The sequence below is a fragment of the Callospermophilus lateralis genome, chromosome X (genome assembly GCF_048772815.1).
Source record: "Callospermophilus lateralis isolate mCalLat2 chromosome X, mCalLat2.hap1, whole genome shotgun sequence".
NCBI classification, from domain to species: Eukaryota; Metazoa; Chordata; class Mammalia; order Rodentia; family Sciuridae; genus Callospermophilus; species Callospermophilus lateralis.
This window is the reverse complement of record NC_135325.1, coordinates 73,444,242-73,456,867: the sequence shown is the minus strand read 5'-3', so window position 1 is coordinate 73,456,867 and position 12,626 is coordinate 73,444,242. Positions and strand designations below refer to the sequence as shown.

The 12,626-nt window shown below is 38.9% G+C and overlaps 1 protein-coding gene across 1 annotated transcript; it reads left to right on the top strand.

The window, feature by feature from the left end:
* The first annotated feature begins 4,787 nt into the window (after positions 1–4,787).
* On the top strand, positions 4,788–6,980 carry LOC143638599 (uncharacterized). Its single transcript, XM_077106466.1, has 2 exons — positions 4,788–4,848; positions 6,229–6,980. Exons 1-2 carry the CDS (start codon positions 4,788–4,790, stop codon positions 6,978–6,980), a joined length of 813 nt encoding a protein of 270 aa, XP_076962581.1.
* The last annotated feature ends 5,646 nt before the right edge of the window (positions 6,981–12,626 follow it).

Sequence of the window (12,626 nt, the reverse complement as noted above, 5' to 3'; positions counted from 1 at the left end):
TCGGGAATGCTCCAAATATATTCACTGATGGATCAAATAATGGTACAGCAGCAATAGTTACACCTGATCAAACTTTTACATTTTTAGTACCCAAACAATCAGCTCAAAAGGTAGAGCTTAATGCAGTATTACAAGCTTTTGTGATGTTTAAAGATTCTGTATTTAATTTATTTTCCGATAGTCAGTATATAGTTAATGCTACAGTATCCCTTGAAGATGCTGGTAGGATTTCCCCTTCCTCTACTGTTTTTTTCTTTGCTTTCCACTATACAAAGTCTAATCTGGGACAGAAAAGATCCATTCTTTATAGGACATATCAGGGCACATACAGGATTGCCTGGAGCCCTTAGTTTGGGCAATGATTTAGCAGATAAAACTACACATGACATACATATTTTCTCTACAAGAGAAGAAGCTACAAATTTTCATAAAAAGTTCCATGTCAATGCTAATACTTTACAAAAGCATTTTAAAATAACTAAGAAACAAGCTAGACAAATAATAAAACAATGTCAAAATTGTGTGACCTTTTTACCACAAGTTAATCTTGGAGTCAATCCTAGAGGACTGATACCTAACCATATTTGGCAGATGAACGTCACACACTTGCCAGAATTTGAAAAATTGAAATATTTGCATGTTACAGTTGATACTTCTTCTGGATTTTTGATGGGCTCCCTTCATGCCGGAGAAAAAACTAAAGATGTTATAGCTCATTGCTTACAAAATTTTGCCACTGTGGGCGTTCCAAAACAGTTAAAAACAGATAATGCCCCTGGTTAAACTTCAACCTCTTTTAAACAATTTTGCTCATCATTTGGCATTACTCATATAACAGGAATCCCATACAATCCACAGGGACAAGGCATAGTTGAAAGAGCTCATCAAACTATTAAAATGTACTTATTAAAGCAAAAAGAAGGAATTGGGAAGGGGTATATATTCCCCAAAGATAAACTTAAAATAACCCTTTTTACTCTAAACTTTTTAAATTTGGATTCATCAGGGCTTAGTGCTGCGGAAAGGCATATGTGTCCAAAAAATGTACATAAGCCCAAGGTACTTTGGAAGGATATTCTAACAGGACAATGGAAAGGTCCTGACCCAGTAATTGTCTGGAGTCGGGGGTCTGTTTGTGTGTTTCCACATGGAGAACAGCAGTCGATTTGGATTCCAGACAGATTAACTAAAGGGATTTCTACAGACCAAAAAGAAGATGTGATATCCAGAACTCCAGTTTGGTTATTCTTACATCTGCGACAGAACCAGAATGCTTTTTTCAATATCTATTTTATTATTGCCCTTTCCCATATTTTGTTTTTTTGAGCTCATACAGACCTAGGTTAATGTTTTGCTGATCAGTTCTATTTTTTGACTATAGAGTTTTTAAACATTGCAATGGATATTTCACCTGTAAAAAGTTATAAGGCCTTTACTATTATGTTATGTGTCGTATGTATTATGTGTGCACACTTGTGTTTTGTGTTTGAATGTACGTATGTCCATATGTCATATATGATGAGCGCTCATGAAAAAATGGATCCAAATAATTTTTTTATTCACGTGATTTAAATGGTTTAATTTAAATTAGGTAAACAACTGTTAAGGATTGTTTTAATATGTGAACAAAAAAGGAGGTTAACAGATCTGTTTGTTTACTTTCACCTTTCCTTTTCATTATATTTAATAATTCTCTTAAAGATAATGTAAATTATTAAGAAAATTGCTTTCTTTTAGTGCCTTCTGGAATGTTACATAATTTTTTCTTTAGCCATTATTGCCAGAATTCCTATCTTCATCCCAGTGCCGGTGAAGACAATGTAAATTATTAAGAAAATTGTTTTCTTTTAGTGCCTTCTGGAATGTTATATAATTTTTTCTTTAGCCATTATTGCCAGAATTCCTATCTTCATCCCAGTGCATGAAGACAAAGATAAAACCAATCTACAGCTCCTGCAATAGCCATCACTGAACTGCTTGCAGAACTTGCCTGGACTATGTATCACTTGTATGCATTGTGAACTCACTTGTATGCTTTGTGAACTATCTGTTGGTGCAGCGACTTCTGGTAGTGTTGGGGTAATTATGCTGATGGTGTCATCGGTAGTACAATTTTTCCAAAAGGAGCCATCAATTGGCTTGGTGTATCTTCCTCCCTTCTGCTTCTCATGATCATTCAGCTAAAATTTGGGGGCCAACAGAGGTGAGGCAAAGAACCTCACCCCCCCGCTGGTACGAAGACCTCTACACAGGTGTGTCTGTATACTGGACTGGTAGTCAGTGACGGGTAAGATCCAATTACAATGGTACCAATCTAAGACAGGAGGCTGACGCCTTGAGGTCAGCTCATCCGATAATGGGTAAGAACCATATGTACTATTGGACAACCTAAGGCAGGCACGGTCCCTAAGCCATATGCTTGTTGTTTAAACAGAGAGGGGGAGATGTTGAGAGCCACAGCCAAAGGGGCCCCAGCAAACTTTCAGACTGCCAGCTGATGATTGGCTCACAGCGGCCCCAGCAACATCTAGCTGATTGGCTCCTCTGCGGTGAAGCTCATTGGGCTGTTTCCCTGCCCTTTCAGGCCACGGAGCTGCTCATTGGGGGACTTTTTGGCTCCGCCCATGTGACCCAGCCAATCGGCCTCAAGAGGAAGAGAATTGTGGGAGGTGTGGAGGCTGGTGGTTGGGAAGTGTGGCTTGTGGGAAGCCAGTGATGGCAGTTGGGCTCTGAGGGTTTTTTCCTGAGGAGCTGTTTTGTTTGGTATGTGTGGTTCTAAAAATAAAGTTAGTTTCTTTTGACAAGTGGCTCCTGAATTGTGCCCAGCCAGACTGCGGCAAACCCTTTTGCAAACTTATTGTTTTTTCTTGTAGGCAATAGCTCCACATCATGTATATTTATTGCAACAAAACTAGATGTCTTAGTAGGAGACATCTGGGTTAAGGCTGTACATTGTTTTCATTAGTTGCTGGTATTATTTGTCTCCTCTTTAAAGTCAAGGTACTAGAAACCTTCAGGGACACTATAGGTCTATGGGTAGAAACTGTACTGCCTCAGATCCACATTGCTAGATGAGTAGACACCCAAACAACATGAAAAAACAAAAGAACAAATCACCCCAAACAAACCAACATGTTCCAATAATAGGATCCATTGATACAATATTTGAAGAAATGTTAGAGAAGGAGTTTAGAAAGTACATAGTTAAACTGATTCATAAAGTAAAGGATGATGTGAGGAGTGAAGTCAGAGATATAATTTAGGAGGTGAAAGACAAATTCGATAAAAAGAGATCCTGAAAAGAAATCAAGCAGAAATATTTGAAATGAAGAAATTAATAAACTAAATTTAAAAATAGATGGAAAGCATTACCAACAGTAGACCACTTGGAAGACAGAGTTTCAGGCAATGAAGACAAAATATATAATCTTTAAAATAAAGTTGACCATGGAGAGAAGATGTGAAGAGAGCATAAACAGAACTTCTAAGAAATGTGGAATAACATGACAAGACAAAATTTAAGATTTATCAGGATAAATGTAGGCACTGAGATACACACAAAAGGAATGCAAAAACTTTTCAATGAAATAATATCAGAAATATTCACAATCCTAAAGAATAAAATGGAAAATCAAATACAGGAGTCTTACAGGACCCCAAATGTACAAAATTACAACAAACCCACACCAAGCCACATTATTATAAAAATGCCTAACATACAGAATAAGGATAGAATTTTAAAGACTATCAGAGAAAAAATGTCAGATTATGTTTAGGGAGAAAACAATTTGAATCTCAGCGGATTTCTCAAGCCACACCATCAAATCTAATAGGTATTGGAATAATATATACCAAGTTCTGAAAGAAAATGGATGCCAACCAAGAATACTATACCCATAAAAAATTAAGCTTCAGATTTGAAGATAAGATACAAACATCCCATGATAAACATAAGTTAAAAGAATTTACAACTAGAAATCTTGCACTACAAAATATTTTTAGCCGAATATTCCATGAAGATAAAATGAAAAAGTGAAAACCAGCAAAGGGATGAGTCCCACTAAAGGAATAGTCCATCAAAGAAGAGACTAATTCAATTTAAAAACCAGAAATAAACCAAAATGGCTGGAAATACAATCATGTCTCAATAATAACCTAATAACATAAATGACCTAAATTCATCAATCAAAAGACATAGACTATCAGGAGGCTGAGACAGGGGAATTGTGAATTCAAAGACAATCTCAGCAACGGTGAGGTGCTAAGAAACTCAGTGAGACCCTGTCTCTAAATAAAATACAAAATAGGGATGGGATGTGGCTCAGTGGTTGAGGTTGAGTGCCCTTGAGTTCAATCCCTGGTTTTAAAAAAAAAGACATAGACTGGCAGATTGCATTACAAAACAAGACTCAACAATATTCTGTCTCCAGGAGACTCACATCATAGGAAAAGATATACAAACTGAAGGTGAAAGGATTGGGGAAAAAATACCACTTACATGGATCTTGTAAAGAAGCATGGGGGATTCCACGTGTTGAGTCCCCTTCTTCCTCCGGGAGAAGTCTTTTCTGCTGTCCTTAAAAAGCTTCTACTTTCTACTCTAAACTTGCCTAGGCATGTTTCTCTGGTGTTATACTTCAGCATTGGGGAATCAAGGTCTTGCCACCAGTAAACAGCGGTAACAGATTGAAGGTTCCCCACCGAGATCTACACCGAGGTAAGCACCTCTCCATGCACGCCATGTCTGTCTGAGGTGTATCTTTCTCTCTCTTTCTTTCTGGAGGGTGATGTGGGCACCCAACGGCTACTTAGACGCAATAAGTGTGGCCGCCACTCTTCAAGACTCAGGTGAGAGGCAGCTCTCAATCACCTGTTCAATACAGAGCAGGCATGTTGGGTTTTGCCAAAGCCGCTTGCCACTTTTCTATCTGGGCCTGGAGAGCAATTGGCGTGAGTACACAGTGTCCCTAATCCCTATCTGCCTTGGATGCGAGGAGGTGGAGAAAGGAGTTTGGAACAACTGCGGAATTCCAGTCTGGGCTACACTCAGATATATTCCTAAGGTTCCTTTCTCTTGAACCCCCTCCTGACAGCTTTAAGGGGTATCTAGGGTAATCGGTAGATGAATGGCACTGAGGGAAAGCCCCAATTACATTTGCCTCCATGAGGGCTACGCAACACTCCCAACCCCACATCCATTCTCTCCTAGATGCTCCCTTTCCTTCAACAGTCAGAAACACTAGCAATTCAGGTTGTAGGACTGAGAAAGACATGGGATAAATAGTTAAAAAGGTGCCCAGGTTCCCTCATGTACATAGGTAACTTTCACTAGTCTGTTTTAAAATTTCCCATTACCGCTCCAATGTTTAGAATGTGCTGTGTTCTCTTAAAGCTGCTAGAGGGAGGCATTTTTAGAATCAACTCTTCTGGTAGTCTCTCCGATAGAAAGCACTAGCACTATATGCCTTACAACCAGTAGATATCCCTCACCCTCAGAAGATTTCTTTAGTCTACTAGGCAAGAAGGCAACAAGAAGAGTACGCGATTCTCTTTTGCTGTGGGTTTTATAGTGGCAGGGAGGAAAGCAGTAATGCCCTTAAGTCTGAATCCTCCCAGGGTCTCTGGCACAGGGAAAACTGGGACCCTAGCACTTTGCCAAAGTGGACCAGAAACACCCTTGGCAAAGCAAGGTGAGAGATTGGTTTTCTGGATCGTTAAGAAAGCTCAGGCTTAAAGAGATGACCCTGATGGGAACGTTTTCTCTGGCGCAGGCGCCCGAGTCCTGTTTTTTTTTTTTTTTTTTTCTCTTCTCACTCACATGGGAGCTTCTCTCTCCAATATGCTTGGTATACCACTTCCCTGCATATTGAAAAATTGAGATAAATTGACCCACAGACGTTCAAGAAAAAGCACCTCATTTGCTTCTGCTGCCAGGCCTGGCCTCAATACAAACTCCCTGATGGAGAAACCTGGCCACCAGAGGGAAGTATCAATTTTAATACAATTTTACAGGTTGATAAATTTTGCAAAAAGGAAGGAAAATGGTGTGAGGTGCCATATGTCCAGGTTTTCTTTGCCCTAAGGGAAAACCCCAAATTATGCCAACAATGTAAAGTATACTTAGCTATGATATCTGCCATGAAGAGAGAAAATCTTGGGGACTCACCTACTGAGGAGAAACAATCAGGAGGACCCACAAAATCTCCATCTGCTGTTGGTGTGCAACAGCAACCCTCCTGTCCTCCATACCCTGGCCTCTCGGCATTTGCCCCAATCGACAGATCAAATATATTGCCTCTCCAGAAGATGCCAGAAGGAGAAATTGGGCCAAAGTACATACCCCCTTCTCCCTTCAAGACCTAAGGCAGATAAAAACAGACTTGGGGAGATTTTCGGAGGACCCAGATAAATATATTAAGGTATTTCAAAACATATGCCAGGTGTTTGACCTTACCTGGAAAGATATTATGCTATTACTCAACCAGACTTTGACTTTCAGTGAGAAGGAAGCAGCCCTAATAGCAGCTGAGGAATTTGGGGATGACCTACACCTTGCTCTTGCCCCAGCAGAACAGACTAGGAGCAAGCCTAATTACCCATCTGGAGCACAGGCAGTTCCCAGAAATGATTCTGAGTGGGACCCAAATGATGAGCAAGATGCTTGGAAAATTAGCCATTTCCAGATGTTGGTCCTTGAGGCCCTCAGGAGAATCAAGCAAAAGCCCATTAATTATTCTAAGGTTTCAGAAAGTATTCAGGGACCCCAGGAAAGCCCTGATATTTTCATGGAGAAACTCAGGGAGGCAATGAGAAAACACACCACCATGGATCCTGAATCCACAGTGGGTCAACTACTTTTAAAGGACAAATTTATCACTCAGTCAGCCGCAGACATTAGGAGGAAGTTACAAAAATTGGCATATGGCCCTGATCAATCTTTAGATAACATCCTCCAACTTGCTACTTCCATTTTTTTATAATAGAAATCAAGAGGAAAAGAAGGAGAAAGAGCACAGAGACAGAAAAAGAACTGAAGCACTGGTATTCGTTCTTAAAGGAGTAAGCTCCCAGGGTGAAAACGGGGGAAGACGAAATGCTCCTCTAATTCACAAAAGGGACTTGTTTCCTTTGTGGAGAGGAAGGACATTTCAAACTGGATTGCCCAATAGCCAAGCTACCACCCAAAAAGCCCTGCCCTAAATGTCAAGGTAATCACTGGAAGAGTGACTGTCCTCAGGGGCATAGGTCCTTGAAGCCAGACTCCTCCACACAGGCCTGATGGGGCCCAGGCTCAATTCTGGCTCCTGTAACTCCTATCACCACATGTGAGCCCTGTGAGCCCCGGGTATGCTTCTCCTTAGGGAGCCAAGAGATCAACTTCCTCTTAGACACTGGTGCCAGTTATTCTGTGCTCACTTCTTACCCCAGAACTCTTTCCTCTAATACTATAACATTACAAGGAGTGTCTGGACTGCCTATTACCAGAAAGTTTACTCCCCCCACTGAGTTGTAAGTGGGACGGGATGATATTTTCTCATGTATTTCTGATAGTCCCACAATGTCCTACCCCTTTATTGGGAAGAGACTTACTTTCAAAACTTCAGAGTCCATTACAATGAATTTGGGACCACGAGGACCATTATGTTTGCCTTTACTAGAATGTAATATAAATCCTGAAGTGTGAGCTACTGAAGGCAAGATTGGACAGGCAAAATGTGCAGTTCCAATCAAAATAGTCTTAAAAGATTCTTCTGTCTTTCTACATCAGAGTCAATATCCCCTATGCCCAGAGGCAAAAAAAAAGGGCTTATTGAAGATCATTCAGAACCTCAAAAGACAGAAACTTTTAGTGCCTTGCAACAGCCCATGTAACTTACCCATTTTAGGAATTCAGAAACCCAATGGGGAATGGGGACTAGTTCAGGACCTGAGAATAATTAACGAAGCAGTTGTTCCTCTCCACCCTGTAGTTCCTAATCCATGCACTCTGTTATCTGAAATTCCAGCAGCTGATGCTTTAGATTTAAAGGCTGCATTTTTCCATATACCCTTTGACTCCTAACCACAATATCTATTTGCCTTTGAGGAACCAGATAGCGGATCTCAACTAATTTGGACAGTATTGCCCCAAGGGTTCAGAGATAGACCTCATTTGTTTGGCCAAACCCTAGCTAAGGATTTAACAGAGTTCAGAGATTAAAACATCTCTGACTGTCCTACAATATGTGGATGACATACTTTTGTGTGCCTCTATTCAAAAGGGATGTCAGGAAGCTACTGAAGAACTTTTAAACTTCTTAGCCAATAAGGGTTATAAAGTCTCAAAGAAAAAAGCTCAATTGTGCCAAAAACAAATTCAATATTTAGGATTACTGCTGTCTCAAGGAACTCTCAAGCTAGGACCAGAAAGAATAAACCCTATAGGACAATATCCTCTACCTCAAACCATAAGACAACTTAGAGGCTTCCTAGGGATAACTGGATACTGTAGGATTTGGATCCCTGGATATGGGGAAATATTTAACACTCTTTATAGCCTCCTCAAAGAGACATTACACCAAGGAACAACTTCCCTGATATGGGAACCAGAACAGATCCACCGAGACTAACTCTTTTCTATTGTGGGCCCAACAATATGCCACTAGGTTACAAAAAGAGAATTGCTGGATATGTGGACTATTACCCCTTTACAGTACCTCTGGAGTGCCTTGGTGGGTATCCCCCTTACAAGGAAATGATTGGATAAATTTACAATCCTTAAGTTGAACAAAAGAAAGAAAGACCCACTTTACAAAATGCCTCTCATGCCAAAGTTAATTTATAACCTATAAATGAAACTTTATCACAACCTGGTCATGGAAAGATTTTCACTTTAAAACAGACCAACCTTCAGACTTCTACCACTGTTAAATCCCATATAGGCCCATCTAATTCTCTCCTTCCACCATCCACACCATCAACATGTCACAGATATAAAGATGGTTACTATCAAATTTGGGACGGAGATTTATGGCTCACTCCCACTATTGGGCATTTAAACCAAGAAGCGCCAAAAAACAGGAAACCATACCTATGACACAAGGCCTAATGCTACTCGAGAGTTAGGATGGACCCTGGAGTTGCATGCCAACAAATTATAATTTTACAAGCCAATGATTGGTTTGGAACAGATTGGCTCTCTAGACCTAAAATTATTTGGCCAGCACCCAATGGGACTCATTGGATATGTGGAACTAACCTATGGCCCTGGCTTCCCCCAGGCTGGATAGGGAGATGTACTATTGGGTACCCCTGGATGCAGGGGAGATAGACCCCAAATATAAAGCAGCCAGCAAACCTCCCCAATCTCAAACATAGATGGGGACGATCAGTGTTTCATTGGTATGATCATCTAGCTTCACTGTTTATCCCACAAATTGGTTTAGAAGATGTAATGTGGCATGTAGAGACTTTAAACAATTATACTCAAACTGCCCTCCATGATGTTGAGGAAAGTATCTCTCTCCTTAACACTGAAATAACACTTATGAGGAAAACTATCTTACAAAACCGATGGCTTTAGATGTCCTCACTGCAGCTCAAGGAGGTACTTGTGCCATTATTAAAACTGAATGTTGTGTTTACATCCCTGACAATTCTGGCAATGTGACAAATATCCTTAAAGATTTACATGCTCAGATAGAAGCCATGTCCTGGCCAACCTTGTCATGGGAACAATATCTTGGCTTTTGGTTCTCTGGTACTTCCTGGTGGAAAACATTGTTAATCTGTCATTTTCATCATACTTGTTGGCATATTCCTATGCTGTGGCATTTATTGCTGCATTAATCTAGTTCCAGTACTAATAACTTCTTATTTCTCTTATAGACCACCCATCACTCAAATGGCCCTCTAGCCTGTTAGTTCTCAATCAGACTTCTATTGATAGACCTGATTTTTAAAAAGGGGGACTCCAAAACTGTTTGCTCAACACTGCCCTCTTTCAGCTTGAAGAAGCCAGAACGGTCATTGCCCCCCTTTCCTTACAGCAGTAAGGAGTTCCCAAAATTAGAGGGGTAATGAAGCCAGATTTAAAGATAGGTAGTTAGTGTAGTTAGGTAAATTGGGTCTAATATTGAGTAACATCAAGAATGAAGGTCATATTGAGAATGGAGTCCAGGAAAAGGGGAATTGAAAATGTCCCCAAGGCCCAGAGCTCATCCCAAGGAAATGTTAATAAAGCAACTGTCCCTGCCCAGATTACTCCTTCAGCCCACCTGTCCCCCATCCTTTGGGCCTTCCCACCTACATTCCATCACTACAAGATAACAGAACAAAGGACAGGAATGAGACAGGAATGCGGGAAAGCTGAAAGTAGACCTTAGCTATAAAAGAGGGAAGATCTTGCCCTTCCACAGATTCCACCTCTTGGGTCCCCTTCTTATTCTGGGGAGAAGTCTTTTCTGCTGTCCTTAATAAAGCTTCTACTTTCTACTCTTAAAAAAAAAAAAAAAAAAACAAGAAGAAGCATGGGTTTACATCCTCATACCAGATAAACTGGACTCCAAGCCAAGGTTAATCAGAAAGGACAAAGGAAGAAATTTCATAGAGCTTAAGGGAATTATATATCAAAAAGACATAACAATTGTAAACATATATATGCCCCAAACAATGGAGCATCTAGGTACTTCAAACAAACCTTTCTCAATTCAAGAATCAAATAGACCATAAAACAATAATATTGATTGACTTTAACACACCTCTCTCACCACTGGATAGATCCTCCACACAAAAACTAAACAAAGAAACTATAGAATAATACAGTCAATAATTTAGACTTAACAGATATATAGAGAGTATTTCATCCATCAATGATTGAATACACTTACAGAAGGATCCATTTGCTGGATCCTTCTGTAAAGCAGACCATATCTTATGCCACAAAGCAGCTTCTGGCAAATACAAAAAAAATAGAGATAATACTTTGTGTTCTATCAGATCATAATGGAATGGAATGAAATTAGAAATCAATGATAAAATAGAAGTTACTCTAACAATTAGAGACTAAAAAATACACTATTGAATGACAAATGAATAACAGGAAAAATTAGGAATGAAATCTAAAAAATATGTAGAAGTAAATGAGAGTAGTGAATAACATTATCAAAATCTCTGAGACACTATGAAGGAAATTATAAGAGGAAACTCCATTGCATTGAGTTAATTTATCAAAATAATAGAAAATAGGGGCTGTGGTTGTGGCTCAGTGGTAAGAGCACTTGCCTAGCATGTGTGAGGTACTGGGTTTGATTCTCAGCACCATAAATAAATAAAGGAAAATAATTAAGGTCCATTAACAAATAAATACATATATTAAAAAAAGAAAATAGCCAAATAAATACCCTAATATTACATCTCAAAGCCCTAGAAAAAGAAGAACAAATCAATGCCAAAAGCAGTAGAAGATAGGAAATTATTAAAATCAGATCTGAAATCAATGAAATTGAAACAGAAGAAACCATTCTAAAAATTGATAAAACAAAAAGATGGTTCTTTCAGAAAATAAACAAAATTGATAAATTCATAGCTATGCTAATGAAGAGAAAGACAGAGAAAACTCAAATGATTAAAATTTGTGATTAAAAAGATAGTGCACCATGATTAAGTGGGGTTCATCCCAGCAATGCCAGGTTGGTTCAACATATGGAAATCAATAAACATAATATATCACATCAATAGACTTAAAAAACAAGAGAAAACTCAAATTACTTAAATTTGTGATGAAAATGTAAATATCACATGGACACTACTGAAATACAGAAGATAATCAGAAAATATTTTGAAAATTTATACTCCAATAAAATAGAAAATCTTGAATTCATCAACAAATTTATAGACATAGGACCTACCCATACTGAATTAAGAGAACATATACAATTTGAAAAGAGCACTTTCAAGTGCTGAAATAGAAGATGTAATCAAAAGCATATCAACCAAGAAAAGCCCAGGACCAGACTCATTCACAGCCAAGTTCTATAAGACCTACAAAGAAGAATTAACACCAATATCCCTCTAATTATTCCATGAAATAGAATATAAGGGAACTCTTCCAAATTCATTATATGAGGCTAGTCAAAACCAGATAAAGACACATCAAGGAAAGAAAACTTCAGGCCAATATCCCTGATGAACACAGATTCAAAAATTCTCAATAAAATTCTGGCAAATTGAATACAAAAACATATGAAAAAATAGTGCACCATGTTCAAGTAGGAATCATCCTAGGGATGCAAGGTTGGTTCAACATACAGAAATCAATAAATGTAATCCATCACATCAATAGAATTAAAAACAAGAGTCACATGATCATCTCAATAGATGCAGAAAAGACATTTGACAGAATACAGCACCCCCTTCATGATCTAAACCCTAGAAAAGTAGGGTTAGTAGGAGCATACCTCAATATTGTAAAAGCTATATATGTTAAACCCAAGGCCAACATCATTCTAAATGGATAAAAATCGAGAGCATTCCCTCTAAAAATGGGAAGAAGATAAGGAAGCCCTCATTCACCACGTTTATTCAACATCATCCTGGAAACACTAGTCACAGCAATTAGATAGAAGAAAGAATTTAAAGGAATATGA